At 46.2% G+C, this 27,474-nt stretch overlaps 1 protein-coding gene across 1 annotated transcript; it reads right to left on the bottom strand.

Moving 5' to 3' along the window:
* Positions 1-1,432: 1,432 nt before the first annotated feature.
* On the bottom strand, positions 1,433-27,474 carry LOC124474612 (inactive dipeptidyl peptidase 10-like). The gene is made up of 27 exons (XM_047030942.1): positions 27,403-27,474; positions 27,215-27,297; positions 16,571-16,686; positions 16,133-16,230; positions 11,166-11,260; positions 10,637-10,711; positions 10,021-10,073; positions 9,642-9,723; positions 9,102-9,222; positions 8,072-8,226; positions 7,686-7,783; positions 7,277-7,400; positions 6,979-7,017; positions 6,764-6,871; positions 6,562-6,653; positions 5,865-5,912; positions 5,612-5,730; positions 4,838-4,885; positions 4,357-4,455; positions 4,097-4,166; positions 3,766-3,960; positions 3,432-3,486; positions 3,101-3,197; positions 2,932-2,990; positions 2,122-2,194; positions 1,930-2,003; positions 1,433-1,711 (listed from the first exon to the last, which is right to left on the bottom strand). The coding sequence occupies exons 2-27, from the start codon at positions 27,272-27,274 to the stop codon at positions 1,577-1,579; spliced, it is 2,388 nt and encodes a 795-aa protein (XP_046886898.1). The 5' UTR covers positions 27,275-27,297; positions 27,403-27,474; the 3' UTR covers positions 1,433-1,576.

Here is a 27,474-nt window from a genome sequence, read left to right as displayed (position 1 = left end):
CCTAGAGTATGCACTCTGCTCGAGGCTTATCTCTTCTCCTCTCCTTCACTCCTCTCTCCGTTCATTTACGTGTGGGGGAAAAAAGGTTTTGAAAGGTTGAAAAAAATATTAGAAATAAAAGTATGCATCATTGATGAACTTGACTTAAACTGCTAATGGGCATACAATGTATGCTTATCTCTGCGGTACCCGCCTGTCCTAGAAATCGAATGTCACAATCGCCTTCTATAAACGGAACGTTTCTGTGACATTCTAACAATATAATGGCACCAATTTTCACAGTGGCATTCCATTATTAGAATGTCACAATTTGAACAATCAATTAAACAGAGGAATGTTACTGTTACATTCTAACAACAGAATTTTACTGGAACTTTTACTGGAATGTTCGACCTCTACTTCTTTAGTTGAGTAGACACCCTACTCTGCACAGAGTAAAGATAAAGCCAATAGGACTACAGGAGGTTTCGGAAACATCCATTTATCATAGTCTGAGCAGGTGGTCTCAGCACTGAAATGAATCAATACCTTGACCTTTTCCTCTGAATAACGTTGTTGGTGCATATTCAGACGAAACACAGGATTAACTTTGCACATCCCAAGAAAGATGCATGTACTGTGGAAAGAAGAAAACATGAAGAATTATGTATTTTGTAATATTTATTATTCAAATATCCAACAGAAGCCATATAAGCAAAGAACACAATAGTTGACTTGATACACAATTGATACCATGCCCACGTTCACCATTGTTTAAAACCAAAATGTATCAAACCAAAGGGTACAACTTTACCCTCTAAAACAGTGTCTATATTCTCGCTCAGATGGAGCAGAAAGTCTGCAAATACACATGTACCCTGTACAGTACGTGTTCCTTCGTCCAGCGGCAAATGAAGTGTGAAGAGTTGAGAGCACGACCATGATGCAACTGCACATCAACAAATGAACTGAAACGCAAAAGTATATCATCTTGTGCACATTGATTTTATCAATGAGGAAAAAAAGGAACGTGCACTGAAACAAGGGAGAAATTGTCTGTTTTGCGATAAAAACAGCTCCTAAACCAGCCAACACGCGCAAGCGGTTATGGAGGTGACGAAAGGAATGTACAGGCAAAAATCAAGGTGTGTAGAGAAAATCTGTCAACTGAGTTGAAAAAAAACGAAAAACTGACAACCGTATTAGTTGTCCGTTAACTTATCTGCTAGTTTGGAGATTTACACGCACGCGCACACACACACACACGCACACACGCACACACACACACACGCACGCACACGCACGCACGCGCACGCACGCACGCACGCGCGCGCACGCACACACACGCACACACACACACACGCACGCACGCACGCACACACACACACACGCACGCACGCACGCACACACACACACACGCACGCACACACACACACGCACGCACACACACACACACACACACACACACACACGCACACACACACACACACACACACGCACACACACGCACACACACACACACACACAACAATCCTGTGCCAACATCTCAATCCCCAGCACAGTGCTAACAGCTTTCCTTGCTTGTCCGGAGGCCCCGTCACTCCTCCTCCTTCGGTTGCTCGGGTAACAATGATCCGTATCCCTGCAGACACACTCTGAAGTAGCCAATCAGGGACTCCGTGAAGTGCCGCTGGCTCTTAGGTGACAGGAAATGGCCTTCGTCCGGGTAAATCTGTCTCAAAAACAAGGTCGGTGAGGACACACAGCCAGGCGATGAAGCTGTCACTCAGACAGCATCTGTCCTCAGAGCCAAAACAAACAGCATGGAGCTACAAGCTACAGTTTGACACATATTTACTACAGTCAAGGTTAATGTTTCACAGCATTATCCACAACAACGGCCCAAAGGATGTTTGCTCTGTACTGATTCATGTGAATCGCAGACCATACCTGCATCGAGTAGTTTGCCCCAATCTTTATTAAACGTTGAATGAGTTCTGCCGAATGCTGAAAATGAACATTTGCTAGAAAAAAAAAAGAAAAACATATCATTGTTTTACCTCTGGATACAACCCAAATTGTTGTTATGACGCTTTTTTGGCGATTTTTGTTGACATGACGACTGAGTCCCCCAGCCCTTACTGTCTGCAGTTCCGTGAACCAAAAGCAGATCCTTTCCGTGAAGTGTTTTCATGTTCTGCAGCACACTAGAAGCCTAGAACAGCACGGGTCCAAGGGGGGGGAAGAGTTAAGAGAGCGGCTTAAGACAACCAGCAGGACTTCATGTGGATGACAGCAGTCTTCTTCTCTACACAAACCCCCAGCTGATTACAATATAAAACGTTGCGTTGCCGAACTCTGGCAACCGTGCGCCATTAACAAAGCAACAACCAAATCATCATAATCATTTCTTTTCTCCAAAGAATGCATGGGTGAAATTCTACTGATGCACTTGTGGTCATTTTCTGCTTCTTCTCACTGCTAGCATCATTTGACTCACTAAAGCTAAGGGAGCGACCGAAATAGAACTGTCTGGCCCACATATCAACAACCCCCTTGAAGAAACACACTTCCAATGGCCTTACGTTAATCAGACACAGACGAGCAGCTGTGCCGAGAGGTTCCAGAGAACCCTGTGACATTCTAAATCAATGTTCCTCTTTGACTAGCCCTGGTGAACTAGCCCTGGTGAACTAGCCCTGGTGAACTAGCCCTGGTGAACTAGCCCTGGTGAACTAGCCCCGGTGAACAGGGCTAGTGCCATTTTTTTATGTTGTTGTCAATTCAATACCATGGACAAATGTGCAGACAAACTGAAGACACACCCACACAGTACAGTGCTAAAAGTCTTGCTGTTTTCCAATCTGGTGTGACATCACAGTGTGTGTGAAACAGGGGAGAAGACAGAATGAGAGGATTCAAACAGCATATGGGCCAAGGTAAACAACTTACTTGATATCTGTTTTCACCTTCCGACAGAAGGCCCAAGTATCGCTCTGAAAATGCCGAAGCTGCAATTTGGAAAATAAACAATATTCATCATAACTTTTCCTGTTCCTCAGAGAAAATGTGTCACCTAAGCCAGTGAAGACGCTTTGTAAAGTTCACAGCATTTGCTTACCATACATAGTCCAATTAGTCACCGGAGCCATGGCAACGGCACACTTGATTTTGTCTGTCGACTTCAGTAACATTAAGGAGATGTAACCACCATAGCCCTGTAAAAAGAACACCTCTCCACTAAATGAATCAATATTGTAATTACTTACGGAAGAATGTTAATAATACATAATTTCCAAAAGGAGAGTTGATGGAAATGCAAAATCATAGTAAACTGAAGTCTGAGAGATTTCCTTTAAGTCTGTCCCCTCCCCTCTATCAGGTATTTCATTGGAGGTGTGTCGACTTCTCTGAGCCAATCAAATGACTCCTCTCCAGTCCATTTACAGTACCTTTCCGTAGATCCCAATGCGTGAGCGATCAACATATGGAAGTTTCATCAAGTACCTGGCAACAACAAAACAAACACCATTTGAGATTTTTGATTGCCTTGTGTTTCAAACGAGATATACCTCAACCACCATCTATATCGTCCCACCTACAAACTTCAACGAACACAGGACAGGCCTAAAATCAAGGTTTCAATTGAGAATTTATTGTTCAGATACTTTAGGGGCACTTGATTCATTTCACCAAGGGCAATCAGGCAAAAAAAACGTACCAGAAAACCAACAACAATAGATAAACCAACTGCATTTCTAAACAACGGTACTACACTGGACCTACTCCAATGCAGCAATGTGGTCCTGGACTTCAAGGGTCCCCAGCTTCTTATGGACCTGGTGCAGGACTCGCTGGCCCCGGTAGCCTGAGCCCAGGCCATCCACACGGGCCACGATGACGTCCTCCGAGCTGACCAGCACAGAGTCCCAGCCCAGCTGGAACTCATCACTCACAGACTGGCTGCCAGGACTGCCGTCTCTGGGAGAGAGGGGGGGAGGGAGAGGGAGGAAGAAAGAAAGTATGTTTACTGCACGCAAAGCTAGCGACAAATGTGACAGCACACATTCAACTTTTACCATACATATTGACGTAGAATACATGGAAATGTGCTTACACAATCAAGAGAAGGCCGTAGAAAAAAGATTCAGAGAAGTCAACAGGATAGGTCAATTTCAAAGGAAGTTCTGTGAGAGGAAAGAGAAAAGAGAAAATTACAGGGATGGAAATGAGTTTGAGAAGAAAAGGATTGCGTTTGTGTACCACTACTGTGTGTAGGTGTGCGTGTGTGCGAGAAAAAGAGAGAGAGAGGGAGAAAGAGAAAAAAAAAACACAGAGTGATACGGAGGCGAAGACCACTTCAGAAGTGACTCTTACCAAAGTGTTCATGTGGAATGGCCCTGATTTCGATCTTAAAGGTCTTTTTCTTCTCCAAAGCAGCTCGGACAGCAGCGTTGTTCTCCAGGATATAGTACGCTGTTAAACACATGGCTCACCATCAACTGGAGAACTGGGTTGGAGAAATGGACTGTGACAGACACTGTTCGCGTGAAAGACGAACTCGAACAGACGTGGCTTCTTGACAAACCGAAAGGTTTAAATCGAATAAATAAAATGCCAAAGGCAATTTAATCTGCATAGTGGCATCTTGATTTGTTGTTTGTTTTAGATTTGCTTGAAAAAATGGACATGTAAGTGCACCGCAATTATGATATCACTGCAACAGGTTCAGAGTTACTGGACGCTCACAGGCAGAAAAACTGGCATTCAAATCTTAAAGTGCCAGCTAATGTTTGCAAGACCTTCACCCCCCCCCACACACACACACACACACACACAAACACACACACACACTCACAGTTGGGATTCTGGAAGCTCAGCAACATGACCATGGGGACACCTGGGCCTGTGAGAGACAAAACGCAACAAATATAGCAACTTGTCTTTTTTTTTTTTTTAATCATCATAATCCATGTATGAACTGAATTATATACAGTTATGTGGGAGAGGAGTGTGGGGGAGGAGGAACATGAGAGAGGAGTGTGGGGGAGGAGGGGAGGAACATGGGAGAGGAGCGTGGGGGAGGAGCGGGGGAACATGAGAGGGGAGTGTGGGGGAGGAGGGGAGGAACATGAGAGAGAAGCATGGGGGAGGAGGGGAGGAACATGAGAGAGGAGTGTGGGGGAGGAGGGGAGGAACATGAGAGAGGAGTGTGGGGGAGGAGGGGAGGAACATGAGAGAGGAGTGTGGGAGAGGAACATGGGAGAGGAGTGTGGGGGAGGAGGGGAGGAACATGAGAGAGGAGTGTGGGGGAGGAGGGGAGGAACATGATAGAGGAGTGTGGGGGAGGAGGGGAGGAACATGATAGAGGAGTGTGGGGGAGGAGGGGAGGAACATGAGAGAGGAGTGTGGGGGAGGAGGGGAGGAACATGAGAGAGGAGCGTGGGGGAGGAGGGGAGGAACATGAGAGAGGAGTGTGGGGGAGGAGGGGAGGAACATGAGAGAAGAGTGTGGGGGAGGAGGGGAGGAACATGAGAGAGGAGCGTGGGGGAGGAGGGGAGGAACATGGGAGAGAGCGTGGGGGAGGAGGCGAGGAACATGAGAGAGGAGCGTGGGCGGAGCCGCCTCTCACCTCGACAGCGCAGCAGGACGTGCTGGGTGCTGGGGCTGAGCTCGGCATCATAGAAGCTGCACTCATGGTTCAGCTGGCAGGTCAGGCATTGCCGTGGAAACACACCGACGGCAGACACACTGGGAAGGCGAGCGGTTATATTATGGGATGTTTCATCACTGGGTCTGCTTGAGTGCTTAACGGTTTAACGTCCAGTGTTGTCCGGAGGTGCATGACAAGAGTTTGTGCTCAGACTGTGTGGTGTAGGACTCACCTGTACAGATGTCGCTTTTGTGGTGAATCCTCAGTACTGAGAAAATATCTATTAAGGTTCAAAAATAAATAACGGTTCATTAAAACAACGCTAATGAATGCTACTAATTTCAAACTGAAGATAGATCTGGTTATAGTCGGAAGGAGGTGATGGAGAAAATATGACAGCTAATATGTGTTAAGTAGATGAGGAGGCGGTTAGAAAAACAGACTGTTCCTTGGCTCGTGGCCACTGAAACTCTGTTAGAACTGCGCACTTCTGATCCTTGATTACCAGCTTCACTTACTTCAGGCATTATTTGCACGTCGCTTCGGATAACAGTCTGCTGATTGAATATAAATATAAAATGTGGTATAAATATTTTGTGTGATCTATGTATCAGGGCTGCCAACTCTCATGTATGTGGGAGTGAGACACGCATTTCAACCAGTTGACACGCTCACACGCCACACCTTGTATTTCTCACCCTGAGAAGGCAACGCCAACCTAGTAGCCCTGCCGACATTGTAAACCGTACTGGACGAGGCGCTGGCACACAGCGTGAAGCAATATACACACACGAACACCCGTGAAAGCTCGTCTCTTGGGGGGTGGGGGGGAGTTAACATTCTGGCCCCACCAAATCTCACTCAAAGTTTTTTTTTAAATGATGTCACAGCCCTGAAGTAAATGCAAACAAGCATGCCATGTCACTCACATGATCTGGTTGTCCTCATCGTAGGCCAGGATCCTGGTGACCTCCCAGCTCCCGGACGTCAGGTGACGGACCTCGCTCTGATCGCTCCTGGACTGAGGACAGGAAACCCAATCGGAGGTGGAACGTTCAATATTAACAACCCCTACTCAGACACCACACCATTCAATATCTTCCATTCTGTCCCAGTGAAAGCAGCACTCACCTTCCTGGTAAACATGGTGATGTGGTTGAACTCGCCATGTCCGCCCTGCCTCACAGGGGTGGTGAGGAAGAACCGGCTCATGTCCTGAGAGAACATGGGCTTCTGGTCCTGGGATCAAAACACAGCTTTCAGGGGACACTCAGCTCATTGTTGCCCTCTATTGGCACGAAAAAAACTGCAAAAAGACTTTGACCCCCCCCCCCAAACGGCGATACCTGTCCTGTGAGCCAGAGATCTGACGTCTCTTCGTGTCTCTGGAAAGAAAGACAGAAATCAGATAGATCCGTATGAACAAAGTAGATCACAAAAATAGCGTTTCTGGTGTTTAGAAAAAGCCATATTTTAGGTATGTCAAGATCATGCTATATCCAGCTTGGCCTCCCAGGACCACTAGCCATGCGTCCTTGCTCCCGGCTAATGGATGATGAACAACGTGGTGTCATTAGCGTCCCAGGGCTAACGAGGCCAAGTCCTGAGAGATGCCTCTCCTGCCGCCCGGGCGAACACACACACCTGGACGCACGACCCCGCCGCGGCTTCACACACGCTGAGCAGCGAGGCGTTCTGGGCACGGTTCATCCAGCGCACGCTGAGGTGGGTGGTGCTGATCCACTCCACCATCGTCACATAGCGGTCCCTGGAGCCACCGACACACACACCAGACACACACACACACCAGACACACACACACACACCAGACACACACACACACACACCAGACACATACACACACCAGATACACACACACACATCAGACACCCACACCAGAGACATGCATACACCAGAGACACACATTACATGGAAAAGTTTATAAACCATTCGTCCAGCGTGCATACACAGAAACTTGCGGATGGGGATGATTAAGATGTCATTGTACTGTATGGGTCTGTGAGGAGACTGTGCTCGGCTGTGACTGTGTCACCTGAAGTGGAGGTCACTGGGAGCCACCAGTTCCTGGGTGTGTGTGGGCCCAAATAGGTTGACCACAAACACACGGACGGTGGGGTTCAGCTGGCCCGCCTGCGCCCAAAACACAACCGTAAAAAACACAACCGTAAAAAACCCATCTTAACATCAAAAAGGTTGTTTTACATTTGACTAGACATAATGTGAGGTTTAGACGTGGGAGTTGCAAAGCCCTGCGCAAAGTATACTACAAAGCTAGAGGTGCTAGGCATTTTCCTACAGGTAGTAGAGAAAAAAAGGCTCAGAGTTCTGCAAATTTCAGCAAAGAGCTCAAATGAAGGTTTCGCAACAGCTGCCGCAAGACGGAATCACACACAATCTCATTTCCTGGTTCCTGCTCACCTTGGGGTATGGGTAATGTAGTCCTGTGGGGTATGTGCTACCAGTGAACTGGGGAAGCAACATGTTGGGCACCAGGCTGTCGTTGATCGTCAGGTAGGCCAGCCTTGCCCCGTCGGGAGACCACCAGTGGGTCACATACGACCGCAGAAGCTCCTCTGAACACAACAACAGCTGTTATCCTCCCCCCTTCTGACACAAATGCACCACTGCAGTTAAAAGGTGTCGGGGAACATTTCAAATACACCAAAAACATCCCAAAAGTTTTCATTTTGTATTTACTGAAAGCCTGATCTTTTGACTTTCACTTTTTTCGTATGAAAGAGATGGCGACACTGGCAGTGACAGTGAGCGAGTGCAGCCTGTTTGGAGCAATGTTTTATTTGATCGCTTCCGAAAGCACCTGGAATGATCTTTGAGGTTACAGGGTAGACAGTGTCTGCCATGTTGCCTTGCGAAAGATAATGGCCTGCCTTCATTTGAATCTAATTATCTGAGCTAAATGTCTGAATTACTTTTCCTGGATTTAATTGGTGTTCTCGACAGACTAATGCATTTAGCACTCATTTGGAATTTCAGCCCATCTTTCTCTGAAAGCACAAGCCATTCATCTGTGGAAATGTGATTTACTCATTTGTGTCTATCGGTTATTTATTAACACCAATCCCATTCTTCTCCTCCATTCCCTGTTTCTCTCCCTCCCTCTCTCTTCATCTCCCACTCTCCCCCTATCCCTCTTTCTCCCCCAATGCCTATTTCTCTCCCTTCCTCCCCCTCCCCCTCCCCCCCCCCTCCCCCTCCCCCTCCCTCTCCCTCTCCCTCTCCCTCTCCCTCTCCCTCTCCCTCTCCCTCTCCCTTTCCCTTTCCCTCCCCCTCCCTTCCCCCCCCCCCCCCCTCTCTCTCTCTCTCTCTCTCTCTCTCTCCCTCTCTCTCTCTCTCTCTCTCTCTCCCCCCCTTTTGAAGTATATTATATATTCTTGGAGTGTCCTTGGTAGGGCCTTGAATCTGCAAGTCGCCGACCATCCATACAAACCTTCATACAACCAGTCAGCGATCCCATTAAAAATGACTCCCTCCTTCCCGGAGGACGTGATCCTCAGAGAATTGCTTCTCACATCTGATTGGTAATAGATGTTGTTTTCAAAGATGTACATCTGAAATGAACACAGCGGTGTGAACACTCATACAGTCGTTTTCAATTCAAAAAGCGTCATTGTCCATCCCCATAAGGGGAGAATATTCTCTTTAGGCAGAGGGCTCATAGAGAAAGTCAGGGAGTCTATCATGCTGCAGTAGTGACCCCCGCTCAGGAGACTGCATTGTCTCCTTCTTCTGTCAGAGACGTGCAGCTCCACCAAGACAACAAAGTTAATTTGAAGTTTATTTTTGGAGGGGGTGCAGAGGATTTCAATTTTACATTTAAGAGTCGTATCAAAACCAAGCTGCATACGAAATGCTGTTTTTATTAGGTGAGGATCAAAATAGTTTTCAGTATATGTTTTCTTTTAAAGAAAGTCTGTGTGTGTGCATGCTTGCATAGGTGTGTGTGTGTGTGTGTGTGTAACACACTCACCAGCTGCTGTCCCTGCATCCCCCAGGCTGCATGCTGGAGCACTGCATTCTGAACCTCAGGGGGGTTCAATTCCCACACCTCCCTAACACACACACATACACACACAGATATACACACACACCGACACATATATACAGATTTGCACACACGCACACAACCACACATATAGCCAGAAGACCGCATGTACATTCACGCATACCCCCCCCCCCCACACACACACACACACACACACATTAATAAACACCATCTGTTACTGAATAAAGGATTCTTTAGCCTTGGTGAATAATACAGCAGAAAAGCATTTATCCACACAAACATTGCAGTATTAATGTCAACACAAAGAGGACAGACTGGTCATCAACTCCATTTGGATTCTTACCTTGTGTGGATGTTGTAAACGATGTATGACGAAGTGTACGAATGCCTGTAAACCTAAAATCAATACGGATATTAGAATAGGAGACCTCCGCACTCCGTCACAGCAAACACATCATCAGTACCAAATACTGTGATGTACAGTACTGAATACTGATACCATTATGTGATGTTTCATGACTGAACCATCTAAAACACCTTCCGTGTTCTCTGCTAAACGGCCACAGCCGAAGCTGAAGGATCTGACGTATTCTACCACCCTGTCCTGAAAAGAGAACTATGTAATGACAACTCATCAATAATATTATCATAACCCTCTATACTGTCGGATGGTGTGGACCTTTGCTAAGTTCAGAATCACTCTCGGAATGTTTCCCAGGCTGTTTGTGAGGTTTGAATCCTAAGAAACCTGCCTTGTGATATTAGCTTTCGTGTTTTCGGATTGAGCATGATTGAAAATCGAATCTAATGATTGAGAATCGAATCTAAAGATTGAGAATCAAATCAAAGATTGAGAATCTAATCTAATGATTAGATTGAATTGAATAGAATTGAATCTTGTAAGTGACGACCCAACGCTATGGAAGCAGCGACCATCAGTGGCGTGTTGAGTGACATACCCGTTTGACATCATAGGCGAAGAGTGCATATTTCATGTCTGGGGAGACAGAATACCTAGCAACTTTGAAATCCACCTGTAACACATGAAACAGGTCTGAATTTCAATGATAAACACAGATATGAATACGAATGACATCAGACTTGGAAAGGAGACGGATAATGGTTCTTTACTTCGAGTCAATGGAGTCAATGTGGTGGAAAACCCTGATGTTTACTTTACAGTACTTCACAGACAATCCATAACCTCACCAATAACACACAGGGAAAGTGGTCTATTGCAAATAAACATTTGACAACTGGTTAACCCCCTGTTTTTCCACTCCATTAAATTACTGGAGCGAGCTTGCCAATGAATACCAAAGCTGCTTAAAGACTTACGCAATTTTTTTTTTAAAAGAACCCATCAGAAGCCTTCTAACGTGACAATAAATAAAAAGAGCTTAGCTCCTCACAGTTCTGCTTTTTCAACCCAAATCCATCTCATGAATATGACAGAGCAGGTTCCATCAAGCATGTAGATTCACTTACAAACACGCTGTTGGTCAGGAACATGTCTGTTTTGTTTACGACAAAGTTAAACTTGATCACGTGTCCATCTCCGTTTCGGTACAGAACTTCAGAATCTGTGATAAAGACAGAGGAAGACGTTGTTGATGTTTAAGATGGAAGTTGGAACAAACATTTTGAGACGTCGACGGAAGGCCGGCAGAGACAGAGCGACAAGCCCCAGCAGAGCCCTGAAGCCTTTCAGCACGACGGCCTTTTGATGCGATTTGATATATTTATGTCCATCTGTTGCCCCTGTTCACTCAGTGATGTGATTGGTCAGTGCTGACAAGGGGAGTGTGACTGCCTGTGGTCAGGAAATACTGATCAACAGTTGACACAGAGAGCTTACGTGTTCACCACACCATCTATCACTGGGACTGGCTGTTACAGTTTTAGCCACTAGCCCTCTCTCTCTCTCTCTCTTTCCTGTTCCCTCTCTCTTTCTCTCACTCTCTCTCTCACTCTTTTTCTCTCCTACTCTATGTCTCTCCCTTTTTTCACCCATTCTTCCCAGCTGACAGGAAGCAATAATGTGTCACTGTGTTATACGACTGCTGAGCCATTCCCACCACATGTTAAGATATATTATGGGGGGGGGGACAGTACTGTGTTTCCAAAAACTGTATACCGGTACTGACTGTGCGAAAGGGCTTCTATACAACCTTCATACAGTTACAAACTTTCAGTATCAGTAAATGGAACTGTAGAAACCATCTTCACTGTCTATGGGTCACTGGAATCTGCTCATCAGGATCTTGTTACGGCTTCTTTCAGGTGCCTTTTGAAAGCAACCACAAAGGCCAATTTGAAAGAGAAAAATGTGAATACAAAAACTAAATTATCATGGGTTTAAACACAAATATTTCAGGGTGTCTCAAGTGTGGCCGTCCCTGATACTGTAGAAGCTGAATCCTTGGTCACCACATCCTCCAAATCTCAGTAGGAAAAATATCTTTAGCAAGAAATATCATTAATATAAACTGGCTCACTTAGGACAGGACTGACAGTGTGTAATGAAACTAACAAGTCCCTTCCCACAAGGCTTTTCGTCAAGGTATTCATTCACCTAAACTAAATCCATGGATTCAGGTGTTTAGTCGAAAGTTGATCGTCAAGGATGTTACCGTAGCGATACTGTTCCTTCTCTCTGCTCTGTTCCCATGACATTTGTTCATTTTAAGGAAGGTTCAAATTATACGTCAAGACTGCCGTTTGTGTGTGTGTGTGTGTGTGTGTGTGTGTGTGTTTGTGTGGTGGTTGTGTATTGGATCCATAGAAAGGCTGTTGGTGGAGGTTGTTGTTTTGTAGGAAAAGTTGAAGGCTCTGGGTTTGTTAGTGTGTGTGTGTGTGTGTGTGTGTGTGTGTGTGTGTGTGTGTGTGTGTGTGTGTGTGTGTGTGTGTGTGTGTAATGGATCCATAGAGAGGCTGGTAGAAGGACACCAGGCAGCTCCACACCTCATTGCCCCTCTAATACAAGGTGGCTTGACTGATAAACTGGCTCTCATGTCTGAACTCTACAAGCCCCAGGGAGCCTCAAATAACCTTGTGCCAGCCTCAGTATAGCTGTTAAATATAATAACAACTCTCTACAATAAATTATAAAAATACTTTATATTTTTTCCTTGTATACCCGGGGATTCTGTATACACCAACAGTTCCATTCGGCAAAATAGATATTCTATTCTATTCTGACAAGTTGGGTGAACTCATGATCTCATTCAAACTAAGCTGATGAACAGGGATGACCTGGTATAGCCTTTTCCTGTGATGATTCAAAGTGTTGATGGAAACCACAGTAGTTTCTCAGTTCACGTTTGTTTCTGTATTCAGAACGAGGACGGGAGAGGCGATGAGCGTCGCCACTGATGCTGAATGCAAGGACGACTAACTGACCTTTCCGTGACCTTTCACCCTGCTGCTTGTGTTTCAGGGCAGTCCCGTCATTAGGCAGTCGTGTGTTGTTCTCACTAACAACTTGTGATGACCTCCATGCTCACCACACACACTGTGTTAACACGCTTCACATCCCTACAACTACAGAACCTACCGTTCTTCCGAGCTTTGCTTTTAGTATCTCGACATGCTCATCGAGGCAATCCCAGTTGTCCCTAGAGGTGCAGCGTTCTGCGTTCTCCGAAAACCCTAGCCCTTCTCTGAGAGCATATACACACCGTATTGTGTTGGATACTGGGCCTCATAGTCTTTGATACAATATTAAAATCATTCTACTTTGGTGAACGTGCTGCGTATACAGCCTATAGACCAAGACACATCACTTCATTGCTATGATGCTGTTATGGTCTAGATGTATATATATATATATATTCTGGTTATTTGCTACAGTTTCCAACCTAACACACTGCCTCTGCCTACTCCCTCTTCCCCTCTCTGAAAACAAGCTGTTTTGACAGCCCCCACTCACGACTAATCAATTGCGTACTGTATGTTTACTGGCGGAATGCTGGGAATCAAAACGCACCACACGAAAAGGACAAACATCTATATTTAGATGTCAAAATTATATGGTTTCCATGGTTACGCTAATTGAAACGCTAGGGTTAAGAAAGCGAGCGCCAAGAAGGCGGGTCACACCGAGGATGCTGGGTATAGATTAAAGCCTAGGCTCTGTAATCTGTTCTCAACGGTGACAAGGAATATATCACATTGCATGATTATTTTATTTATGGTCTTTGCGTGGCAAGTCTTGTTTCAAAGACGTCCGTTTGCCTCGGTAACTGGAAAATCAACCACGTTAAACAAACTAAAAAAGGTACCAAACTGAAGAATGAATTGAAAGTAACTTTAAAGATAGGTTTCACCGTGTTTCTGCTTTATAGAGAGGCAGGATAGAGCCCGGGCAAGAATCGAACCCGGGCCCCTGCAATAAGGCCTCAGCCGACGTGACACGCCCATACCTGGTGAACACAAGTGAAAGCAACTTTTAAAAAACCTTGATTTGAAACACCAGTAACCAGACAGCATTTAGGATGGTTACTGGTGTCTTTATCTACAACCCCAATGTTATAGATACAGAGGCTTCCGGAAATATCCAGACCCCCTTCACTTCCAATTAGTTTTTGTCTTTTTATTTGATTGCAAATTGACAAAATTGCTGTTTTTGTACCACCCGCAACCAGACAACATGTAGGATTAAATAACCCAAGTGCTGTAGATATGTGCATGACTGAACACAAGGTCTGTCTCAGAGTGATGATGATATACTGAGAAGCAGCAGGCTTGCAGAGATCTGGAATCTCTCCTTAAATGTAATAACCAAGCGCTAGGAGGAGCCGAGACTGGGCTACTGCAGTATCACTATCTGTTTATCTCTCTCTCTCTCTCACTCCCACCCTCTCTCTCTCTTGCCTTCTCTCCTCATTTCTCAATCTCAAAAGTTTCTCTCTTGCTTCCTCTCCCTCTCTCTCACTTACCATCTCAACTGTTTCTTTCTCTCCTTCTATCTGTTCATACTTTTTCTTTGCAACTGTTTCTTCACCTCAGATGTCTGTATCTCCATCACCCTCTCCCCTTCCCTCTATCGTCATGTATACTCATCCCAATGATGGGAATAGAATCAGTAACTCAGAGTGGTGCATGACTGGCTGTTCTCTCATGGAGGGGTGGGGGGTTAAAAGGGGAGGGAGAGGGGGAGGAGGGGGGGGAGAGGGGAGGAGGAAGGGAGAGCGGAAAGAGGAGGGAGACGGGAGGAGGACGGAGATCGGAGGAGGGGGGGGGGAAGAGGAGGGGGGGGGGAAGAGGGAGGAGGAGGGAGAGGGGAGGAGAATGGAGAGGAGAGGAGGGGGGGAGAGGAGATGTGGCGCTGTCCCGTCTGCCAGTGTTGGCGTGACGACCATCCAGGACGTCTGAGGGAGGGAGAGGGGGGGTGGAGAGGGGGCGCGGGAGAGAGGAGTGTGGGGGGAGGGAGAGAAGCAGCGTGGGAGAAGTCCTCACACCCTGAAACACATGATGAGAATCAACAGGCTATGGGAAAAAGTCATTAATATCTGCGTCCCTCCGGGGGAAGGGGGGGTTGGTCCATGTCCACGCTCTCCCGCTCTCCGTTTCAGAGAGGAGTCTGGGGAGCAGGGGGGGGGGGAGCAGGGGGGGGGGGGGGGGGGAGCAGGGGGGGGGGGGAGGGGGCGCAGGGGGGGGGGGGGGGGGAGCAGGGGGGGGGGGGGGGGGCAGGGGGGGGGGGGGGGGAGCTGTGGCAAGGAGCCACGCACAAATCACAAGCCGGCGCCCAGACTGTTCCACAGCCCTGTCTGGGGCCCAGCGAGGCCCGGGCAGTGTGGAGGATATACGAGCTCAAGCAGCCCTCGGGACCCCTGCTGGCTCCAGCACTGATACAGGGGAATAGAAAATAGGGCAGGGCTGGCATTTGGTCTGTGTTCCTGTAGGGGAAGGGCCTGGCTGAAAGACTGGAGCTTTCCGTAGGGGCATACCAGGACTAGACTGTAGATAATATTGTTTTTTTCTTCTTTTGACAAGGGCAAAAAGAAAAAAAAATGACTACAATTCATCATTTGTTATGGTTTTGCAGCTGCAGTATTACAGGTAGAGCAGTCAATTCTAAAGATTAAGATGAGAGTATAATGATGGATTTACTAATACTGTAACTAATGTTCAAGTTTGCAAGTCTAATGTAGGGGCTTTAGGGACTTTTAACTCTCCACATTTGAGAAAAACCCAGAACGGCAAGGGCTCAAATCCATATGTATATTTGTTAATCTTTAATAGTTCCATAATTCAACTCATTTCAAATGTGTGTGTTAAATGTATGAGAAAAAAGCTTTTAGCATACCCCCCCCCCACACACACACACACACACACTTTATATTCTAAACTAATTTGTCTGAGAGAAAAGGGGACCCACAGTGATGAAAGAAACAGGGAAGGAAAAAGGCATTGTTCAGTCAGGAGGGGAAGGACCTTCTCAGAAGACTTACTGCTGATCCATTTGGGCTCTGGGTGGTGCAGGCTGAACTCTGGCCTGAACAGGTCATCTGAGATCAGTCTGGAGTTACTGCCACCTGCCACCTCCCCACTGCAGAGTCACAGAGACACACCGTCATAGGGATGATGGTAGAGCCATATACATTCATGCTGCATCCTTATAAATAACACTAAAATCATGCAATTTAATGACACAATCTAATTAAACGGGCTGTAGATTTAAATCATATGCTGTGCTGTGTTGTTTCACACGAAGGATGATGCACACACACACACACACAGACGCACAAATACACATACAGTACATACACATGCATTTGCACCTTCTCACACATACACACGCCCCCCCCCCCCCCCACACACACACACACAGAGCTTTGCGCCCGACCACACACACGTAGGCCATGTTTGTGCAGGTGGAGGGTACATACGTGGAGTGAGGACCACCACAGACATGGTGATGAGGGAGCACACCCCCCACTATGACCAGCAGGGAGATGGCTATCCCCTTCCAGTTCCTCTGCTGGGGACTCACCTCTACAAAGTCCTGACAGGAGGGAGAGAGAGAGGGGAAAAGAGAGAGGGGAGAAAGAGAGAGAGAGAGAGAGAGGGAGAGAGAGAGAGAGAGAGGAGAGAGAGAGAGAGAGAGAGGAGAGAGAGAGAGAGAGAGAGAGAGAGAGAGAGGAGAGAGAGAGAGAGAGAGGAGAGAGAGAGAGAGAGAGAGGAGGAGAGAGAGAGAGAGAGAGAAAAAAAGAGAAAGAGAAAGAGAGAGAAACAGGAATGTCTTTTAAAATGTGATTGTGAACCACTGAGACTGTACTTTTCAGATGGCCAAGTTAACACTGCAACCGCCTACAACACAATACATTACAAACACACATTATGAGATGTACAGCATTTCAAAACAGCGGTAATCATCTTCACAATGAACCAGCCTACTGCCCCACATCTACACCCGTCCTTGTAAACATCTATGACAATGACCAGGATTGGCAGAACAGATCCAGCTGGAGAAGAATGAACCTGTGTCTCAAAATCGTTGGTAAAAAATTTGGGAAGAAAAAGACATCAGTTCACTATGGAAATAAAAAAGAGAGGATTTATCCAGCATCGCCTGTTTCAATAAAATACAACAAAACTGAAACAGTGCATCTGTCTATGCACAGAGAAGCACACATTTCCATGTTCTGTAAACTCAAATGATGGGGACTGCGACTTGGCTCTTGTGACAAAGACACAGGTTGCATGACAGACAGGCAGCTTTAATTTTACACCCTCATATCCATAATTAGTCTGTTGGTCTCAAAGGCTCCAGTTATAAACGTAATTAATGGCCCCCACCTGTTAGAGACAACTCACAGGCCGTTCTTTGTGCAAACCCTACAGAAACTGACTCAGGGTGGACACAGAATATTCTGATTAAGCCCCCCCAAAGTATCCAGACATGAAACATTCCCTCCTGTGACAGCCCAGGGGGGGGGGGAGTCGTTTTTTGTGAGTACAGTGTAAAAAATAGAGTGATGTTACTGTACACCTCCCTCTGCAGAAACAGGGGGTCTGGAGGGAGGCATGGAGAGCCAGAAACTAACCTATCGATCGTACTCTAGAAGCCCTCTCAGCAGAGAGCACCATCCTTAGACCTTCAAAAACAAATCGGCAATTTCTGCTCCTCACAAAGAGGGAAACTCTTGGGCTTGATTTCTCCGATTTTTGACCTTGGCTTTATTTCATGACGATTACTATCACAACTGTTTTTTGTTTTGTTTTTTACATGTATGCAGATTCTGTAAATATTGGAGATGGACATCACTCCATCTTTAGGGTGAAACGTGGGTTGCTCACAAATCCGTTGCAAGCCCGCACATTGTGTACAGTCAACCTAGACGTGTGTGTGTGTGTGTGTGTGTGTGTGTGTGTGTGTGTGTGTGTGTGTGTGTGTGTGTGTGTGTGTGTGTGTGTGTGTGTGTGAATGATCCAGGGCACGTAATCTAACTGGGGTTCACTGCCATACAGATCAATGAATCTCTGCTACATCCACTTATGCAAAAATTACCTCCGTTGAATTTACAGTCTGTCTGTCTGCCTTTCAGTCTGACATTATGAACCCATTTTTGTTGTTGTATGTATGACATGAAGTGCTGATTTATCCTTGATAGACTATCCTAAACTAGCCTGGCTATGGCAGCACTGCCACAACACCTGTCTGCTAGTGAGGAGTAGAGAATGTTGTGGCTCCAGCCACCTGTCAGAAAGGCAGACTCGGTCTGCAAACAGGAGTAATTAGGACGGGGGCAGATGGGGGCAGCCGGCCAGGTCTTTACCCAACGTCTCCACAGGGACACCAGGCAGAATAATAAAACCATGTTTCATTTAGCGGACCCTTCAAAGTAGTGTACAGTACGGGTGGACATCTGAGCCTGCAACCTCTCCATCTCCAGTCAAGTGCTCTAACCACTGAGCTCTATCCTCCTCTCATCATCTGACCCCCGTCCAGACAGACCCATTAACGGTTGTCATGACAGCGGATCAGATGGGACAAACGACCATTGTGGGACTGACGGATGGATGGGGAGGGTTTGAAGGATGCTTTGATAATAGCAGATTTGACACCATGATTTGGATCAGTCTCCCCCTCACTGTATCTTTCCATGTCTCTCCTTCACTCAAAATATGTCTCTCTCTCCCGCTCTCTCTCTTCCTGTCTCTATCTCCCTCTCTGTTCCTGTCTCGCTCTACCTATCTCTTCTTGTCTCCCTCTCCCTCTCCCTCTCTGTTCCTGTCTCCCTCTCCCTCTTCCTGTCTCCCTCTCTCTTCCTGTGTCCTTCTCTCTCCCCCTTTCTCCCTCTCTCTCCCTGTTTCCCCCTCTCTCTGTCTCTCTCTCTGTCTCTCTCTCTCTCTCTGTCTCTCTGTCTCTCTGTCTCTCTCTCTGTCTCTCTCTCTCTGTCTCTCTCTCTCTGTCTCTCTCTCTCTGTCTCTCTCTCTGTCTCTCTCTCTCTGTCTCTCTCTCTCTGTCTCTCTCTCTCTGTCTCTCTCTCTCTGTCTCTTTCTCTCTGTCTCTGATAAACATGGACAGCTGAAGCATGCTGGCCTCTTAGCCCATGTTTCCAGCCCAGCCTCCAGGTTGCTGCGCAGGCAGCCTCTCTGACAGGAAGCAGCTGCTGCTGGAGATGGATGTGTAGGAACACAAGACCCGGACAGACCTTGTCCTACAGAACACCCAGACAGACCTTGTCCTACAGAACACCCAGACAGATCTGGTCCTGACCACGGGACACATCCCATCTGGAGCCGGCTGCATCGCTGCGTACCTGCTGTGATTGGAAGCTGTTGTTATTGGATAACGACGTAGAAACATGGACACAGGCTGTGAAGACTCTGGCTGCCTGCAAATAAACGCATTCTTCCCTTTTCTTTTTTTTGGCAGATGTTTCATAGAATTTAGTGTTTTCCAAATTCCCGGATTTTCTTAATCCAATCCTGGACTTGCATTGGGGTGCGATCAGAATGTTACAGAGAATACAGAGAATTGTCTGTCCATATCTACTACATTAACCCTCCGGTGCATAGCAGTCACTCCAATCATGTGTGTATCAGAGTGCAGTGGGACAGGAATGTGGCACATATGTCTCCAGATCCCTCATCCCTCCTTTACCACCTCATCCCTCCACAACATCCTCATCCCTCCTCTACCACCTCATCCCAGTTCATCCCTCATCCCTCTTCTACCACTTTCTACCTGTGCAACCCTCATCCGAGGTTTGGTTTCACCGAGACTGACTGCGTTAGACATCCTGCTCTACACCACAAGGATGCTGTCCTGGCCTCCGCAGAGGGCAGCACTGGGGCTCCAGCTCCCCAGGTGTGTTCAACATCCCTGGGATGACATCTCTCTCGCATCAGTGCAGCCAGACGAACCTCCAGAGGGAGGGAGGGGGTCACGACAGGAGTGAGTCTGTGTGTGTGTGTGTGTGTGTGCGTGTGTGTGTGTGTGCGTGTGTCGATGGTGGGGGGTTTGTGTGTATGAGGATGGGGGGTGAGTCTGTGTATGAGAGTATGTGAGAGAGAGTGTGTGTGTGATAGTGTGTGTTTGTGCCGGTGTGAGTGTGTGTGTGTATGTGTAGGGGGGGGGGGGGCAGACGTTCCCCAGGCTCTCTGTCAGTGATGAGTGTCAGGGAAAGAGAACATGCAGATGAGCAGTACTCACTCCTCTAATGAGACCTGTACAGACCTCTGCAGGCTCACTATCACAGCTGTCTGACAGAAACAATGTTCGACTGTTTATGTTCAGATTTGGAAACAGCATCCCAGTAAACATATCACGATGGGTAGTCCTCTCCTATACGTGCGTGTAACAGGCTTATACTTACTGATTGACGCTCTGCTTTGTACAGGCTTATTAACTGATTAGCCCCGTGTACTATTAAAACAAGAATGAAACGGCTCTCGGCCACTCACTCTTACAGTAGCTTGAGCGGCTTGATCTCAATCAAAGGTATTTTAATTCGAGATGACGTAAAATGTGATGGCCTTTCAGAGACAACACTACAACCCGTCAATCATTAGGTCTCGGAACGGTCTTCATGATTTGTAGTGGGACGACAATGGGATTGATTTAATATTACCGTCAAACCTTTAGATGTATTGGTTGCTATCAAGAAAGATGTGAAGTTTATTTCGGCAAATACGACAAAAAGTGCTTCTCAACAATATTGCCTACACCATATTTGAGCTACGCAGGTCAAGAAAAAAATGCAATGAAGAACTAACTTGTATTTGATTGACTGTTAGTCGCATTTGAAATTTGTCTTCATACCACGGACAGCATCAACAGCCTTATATTAATAAAAAATTGTTCGAACAAACAGCACAAACAGCACAAACATCGCACGAACTGACACAATATTAAACGAGTTTTTACCTCTTCCCGTTGCAGACTGGATTTTTTTTTTGATTGCTCCTTCGAAGCTGTCATTTTTAAAGTCTTGATTTTTGGACCTCGTTAAATAGCACGTCAATGCTGCCAACGTTTATTACCTTTTGACAGAAGATGTGGCTAGCTAACAAATTAATCCATATAGAAGGGAAGACAGCTTATCGTGTAGTAGCTGGTCTCAAGTCCCGAATGTCAACTTGTGGGAAAGACAAGGATGACACGAGCAATATGCCTCTCACCTGGAGATCAACCACGCGCGTACCGCTAAAGGCTAGCAGACGGGCATCGGGACGAATACCAGTTTGCAACCTATTTACGCTATTAAGTACTTGAGCATTGTTCCTGTCATTACATAGGCTATCTTCCAAGCGATATCAATATAACTAAGTTTCTGGTGAGCACTGTTATGACCAACGAATTTAAGTCTATTCGGACTACGCTCTCCCCATAATAGTCCCAGAAACAGGGGGCGGGGACACGGATACTTCGTGATCAGAACATAGTTTTCAGGATTGGATCCACGCGCATGAAGGGATAGATGTATGATCATCAAACAGGTGATTGGTTCACGAAATGTTGAACGTTCTAGAACCATATCTCACGCGTCATGCGTTTGAGCTGTCCATGGTCCTGAAACGAAGTAACTCATTTATCATGTGATCATGTTTTGACGTAGCGTAGGTCCTAAAACCCTTGGTCTCGCGGAACAACTTAAAAGCATCAACGTATTGACCGTCCAACCATAACACCAATAAATGAAACCAAGCAAGGTTAAGGGCAGAGAGCGACAATCTGACATCGTTCCCCCTCGAGTTAATTATGTAGATTACTGCCTGTATCTGTAGCCAATGCAATTACGTCCCAGAATAGTCCTGTCCTGTCCTTTAGTGAATGAGTCAGAACTACCCCCCAGACCCACCACATCCTGTCTCTTCGTAACGAGATCTCAAACTGTACCAGTTCCAACTGTGGAACACATTGGTACTAATTCCATATGTCATGAATGCATTCCGTCATCACAGTGTGTGTATACTGTGTTCTGGACAAGGAGAGAATCATCTTCTCTTCTGTAGAGACTGCAGACTATAAGTGTGATGATCAACAGGTGAATAGTACTGAGTTCACTGTGCAGACACTCTTATCCTAAGATATGTCCAGGGGCAGGGGGGATTTGAACTGCAGTCCAACACTCTGCCTATCCACTAACTGACATTAAATCAACTCCACATCGTTAGCCTTCTTACATATATCATAGGAGCTGATGACAGTTCATTAAATGTCAACAATGTATTCATTTAGCAGTTGCTATTATCAAAAGCGACACACAGGATGCCGTTTTTGTCTCTTTTTTTTTGCTTGGGAGACTTTAAATGTTCTGGAATGAGTAATACTGGAGAAAGGAGGGGGAGAGAGGGGAGGGAGGGAGAAAGGAGGGAGACAGAAAGAGAAGAGTCTGAACCTTAGTTGTTGTTTGCTCTCCCCATTAAATATTTAAGTGGTGGAATCAGAGAGCACATGGAAACCCTGCTAGTTCAGAGAGATGACCTCCACGGGTCCCTCCAAGTTCACTTACAGCCCCAGGGCTGGGTATGGGGCAAGGGCTGGGGTCAGGGCTGTAGCCGTGGCTGGGTGTTGCTGATCCCCAGTCTGTTGGCTGAAAGGGCAGCTTCAGGGACACGGGAACCCGCTCCCCACATCAGGACTACTCAGACCAGGGCAGTGGAGACTACGGAGGCTCTGTGTTTACAACAGGAATAATCACACATATCCATCTAGATATGTAATTTAATTAGCCTTAATCCCTTTCTGGTGAGATGGTGGTCGTGCATTATTTTGAATTCAATAAAGTGATGGAGATTAAATGAATTACAAGGGATTGAATAATAATAAGGATTATTCATACCTCCGCTATACAGAATATTAAAGTGGTGGTGTGTCGTATGAAACAGAGCCATGCTCTCTCAAAAACTTTCTCTCTTAAGCCGTACACAGACAGCAGCATCAGACAAAGGCTTGATAACGACCTGACAGGAGACGCCTTTGGGTGCTGTTTTTAAACATCCTGCTAGGCCACTAATATCCTGTAACCGCTTTTTTAATGGATCCCAGAGCACTATGGTCTATTTATTCTGTAGAGGATGAAGTGCTCTGGAGGTGAACCACACACACCATCTCGTTTCCTTTCTGGGTTTCAGACTGTCAAACAGGGAGTGGCTGACGAAAGGATCACCATCACCATCCACATCGAGTGCTACAGCAGAGTAGCCAACAGACACCATCGCCAAGCCAACAAGCGGCCCCGGATCTATAAAATTCCGCTTCCAGCCTCCCTGAGGCCATCACAGCACTGACTCATCCCCCTCGTCTCAGGGGCTCTGGATGATAACGCTCCTCTGCTCATCCCCCTCTCTCGGCTGCAGATGGCTTGCAGTTCTTGACCAGGCCTTGCAGTGCACAGATGTAAACATATTTCCAATAGCAGGAATCGCTTCATCTGAGTAAATTACTCATATTTAGGTCACAGTGTTTTTCCATTATTCACTTAAGCCCTTGTTTTCTCTAGTTTTAGATGGTGATTATAATAGAGCCCATGTGAAATGTTCAATCCACACTGCCATGAGATACTGTACATGCTCAATTGGGAAGGATTAGCTTACAATCACAATACAGCTGTTCAGGCAGGCGGAAACATTCTTAATAATCAGACATAAATGGTACAAGAACATCAATATTTTACAACACATCACTTGTCTATTTCTGGGGCTGGTTCAGATTATCTTGTCTGGCACAAAGGTTTTTTTTCCCAAATATTACTTTTTATCCAACATATTATATGTAATAAAATATCTGTATTTATGGCAATGGCAGAAGTAACCATAATAACAAAGAAGGGGACTGCTTGTCACACAGGAGATAGAACATGTTTATGTGTGTCAGTGGCAAGGACATGATGAGTCCTACTTAAGGGAACAAACTCTGTCCTGACACACTTTCCCTCCCTGAGGAGAGCTCCTCATTTCCCCTGAGGCCCACTCATTTCCCACTTCAATGGTACCTTCCAGAACACACACAGACACACTCTCATCTTCCATCTTCAACACATGGGGAAAGAAGGATCAAAGTAGGATTATCCAAACAGGCACACCTCACCTCTACACCAGCCTCCCTTCCCTCAGGACGTTGAAGCCACCGAAATCTCTCGTCAAATCATTAGGCTGCACCAGAACTGAAACAGCCAGGTGTCTCCAGGTGTCTCTGGTTTTCATGAGTCTTATTCAGGGCGCTGGTCTGTCAGACAGCTTTACGCACTGGGACTTGTTGCAGCATGGATTACAAACATTGCATCATACACACTTCCATCCTCCAGTCTAAAATTGGGTTTGTGGGACACAGGGGTGCAGGGGAAAAAACGTATAGGCCTTTGGATTAGTTAACCCTGAAAAGAGGCCTCTAGGCCTCGAGACTGTCGTGGGCTTGACACCATACCGCAGCGCCCTGTTTGCTTTCTGAACACCAACAAAGTAGGCTTGTTTCACCGCCTCTCTCCACATTAATGCACAAATTAATTGGATTTCCCAGCTCACTGCATCCTTTGGATTTATAAGAGGCATTTGCCCCTGTTTTTACAGTAGAACAGATGACAGCATCATCTCACACAGAGGGGGTGTGTGTGGTGGTGGGGGGTGTACGTGTGTGTGTGCTTATGCTTGTGCGTGGAGGGGTGTGTGTGGTGGAGGTGGGGTGCATCTGTGTTAGATGGGGATGACAGGGGGGTGTATGCGTGTGTGGAAGGGGTGATGGGGGGGTGTATGCGTGTGTGGAGGGGGGGTGGGAGATTCTGGAGGGTGTATGCGTGTGTTATGTGGGGATGACAGGGGGGGTGCATGTGTGTGAGAAGGTGGTGATGGGGGGGGTGTATGTGGAGATGGGGGGGGGGGGGGGTTGTGCGTGTGAGACAGAGACAGAGACCTAACCCCCCCACACACACACACTTTCCCTAAATATCCCCTCTGCTGTCTGCTCCTCGAGCTGTGCCACAGGTCCACGGTCTCTCCTCATTAGACTCGAGCTGTATTCATGAGGAGGACCGGGCGAAGCCTCCAGTCTCCACAACCTCACAACCTTGATCTTATGTTAGCTCAGTTAACATGAACCCACCGAACATGGTTCATTTTCCACCTTTTCTTGACGTAAACATTTCACACAGTTGGAAGACACTTTCATCAAAAGCGACGTTACAAATAGCGCATATGGAAAGTACAGCAGAAGATCAAGAATTGGAAGGCTCGAGTTCTAACAGCGTTCCGTTGGTCAGAGTCAAGGCAGATGATCGTGACAAAAGCAAGAAAGTGGGTCATGCTGCGGGCGGTGCACCTCTCGAGTAAACAAGTCAGCTGACCTTCATGTGAACGAAACCCAGCCAAAACAAGCCAAGGCACACTCGCTGCAGATGTGCAACTCTACTGAGAGCGACCAGGAGGTGCTCTCTCACACACAGAGGCATGATTCAGTTCATCTGCCTTCCATGAAAATGCCATGGCCCTTCCTTTGTAAGTTGACCTCAAACCAGCTATCTGGTGCTACATGAAACGGAGAAACAGTAAGCAGACTTGCTTAAGAGCCCACTGGGATGTTTCTGCGTATGGTGGCAGTAGGGTGTGTGTGTGTGTCTGTGTGTGTGTGGGGGGGGGGGGGGGGGGGGGGGAGCGTAGAGAAATAGTTGGTTTAATTTCCTATAGCCACAGGTGTTGAGTGAACCACTGGGATACAGGGGTAGGACAAGAACTTTGAATCTGACCTCAGTGCCAGCTAGGGGTGCATTTATTTTATTTTGTACCTTTACCTCTCTCTCTCTCTCTCATCACTCTCTCTCTGTGTCTCTCTCACTGTTCCTCACGAAACTGTGATCTGAGCCAGAGAAACGTTGCTTCCATTTGACTTTCACTGGTGGACAGTCATTATCAAGTCTTGTGTCCCAGTTTTCTGTGAAAGAACAGTTTCTGTGAATAATTTTGTTTGAAAACTGAAAATTAGAAGGTATTGCCCTCTACTGGCAAAGACAGGAGTTACAAACAACTGACACTTGGGATGGAGGAGGAAGGTGTCAAGCATATCAAACCTTTGTCTTGGAAATGTACAGTGGAGATGGAGCTTATATATGATTCATTAAAGCAAAATGTTCCTGTTAAAATTAGAAACATGTTAGTTTTCTTATGTTAGCATACAGCATTAGCCCCCCCCCCCCCCCCCCCCCCCCCCCTTTGACCCTAACCCAGTGACATAATCATCAATTCATCATCAGTCTCCTCTACAGCTATTCCAATATGTGAATGAGGGTTGGGATTAGATTTGGACCCGCATAAATCTACTGTCCTGCATTCATGATGCAGCCGTTTGAGGGGCTCCCTAAATCAATTAATTTCACAAGTATATTTTACTAGTTACCTTTGCTGTGGTTCATTTAAGCAATACGTATCAATTGCCTTCAATTCTGTTCGCGGAAGTAGATTTCTAACGATTTCTGAGGGGTGTTTTTATGTATAAACTAGCTAGCAGGTGCCCCCAAAACATTGTATCAATGCAATCAGTTCTCCAACATACTTCATCTCATGTCGGGGGCGGTTTCTTGCCAACCCGCTGTGGATAAAAACTGTAATATTTCAGGACCCATATGCACATGTAGACCAAGTACTAATCACTTGTTGCTAGGAGACTAGCTGTGATCACCATATTTATATCTTTGTGGGGATACTGACTGAACATTACAGTTGACGTTTTTTCCACCAGTCCCATAAGTTGTTTTCCACAGGCAATTAAGACATTTTCACCTGGAGATATATCAGTGAATACATAATTTGTTTCATGTTTTATTTACTTGGCAAATCGTGTGTGTACTTGAACCCTAAATATACGTACAAATACGATATCTTACATATTGCTCACACAACGGATATTTGCATTTGAGAAATAAATATATATTTTACATTGCATATACAGTGAGGTTCAGCAGGGTAGCCAACATGCAGGAGACAATCTCAGACATATGCTAAACTATATTATTGAGATACTTTATTTTATATTTAAGAGGAAAACATGCTCTACGAATCTCTGTTGGGAGAAGAAAATATACCAAAAAACTCACCTTGATATCCTTGGATGACTGGCATGGTATTTGATGAGAGACGCTGGCTGTTTGATTCATGTTCGAAAAGTTATGCGAGTGGACTAAACAAAAACAGCAAAACCAAGAAAGCTTATTTCCAGACGACGATTTTCTTGTGATACCGTAAATTCAGAGTGGCCTATGCAATGCTGTCAATAGATACTGACCAAATTACTTAAATAGACACTAGTGTAGACCAGTCTCAACGAATTTGTTGAGTAGCCTCTGCCTCCACATGC

This window comes from Hypomesus transpacificus, chromosome 12 (assembly GCF_021917145.1).
Source record: "Hypomesus transpacificus isolate Combined female chromosome 12, fHypTra1, whole genome shotgun sequence".
In the NCBI taxonomy this organism is placed as follows: Eukaryota; Metazoa; Chordata; class Actinopteri; order Osmeriformes; family Osmeridae; genus Hypomesus; species Hypomesus transpacificus.
The sequence above is the reverse complement of the archived record's forward strand: the minus strand, read 5'-3'. Positions and strand labels throughout refer to the sequence as shown.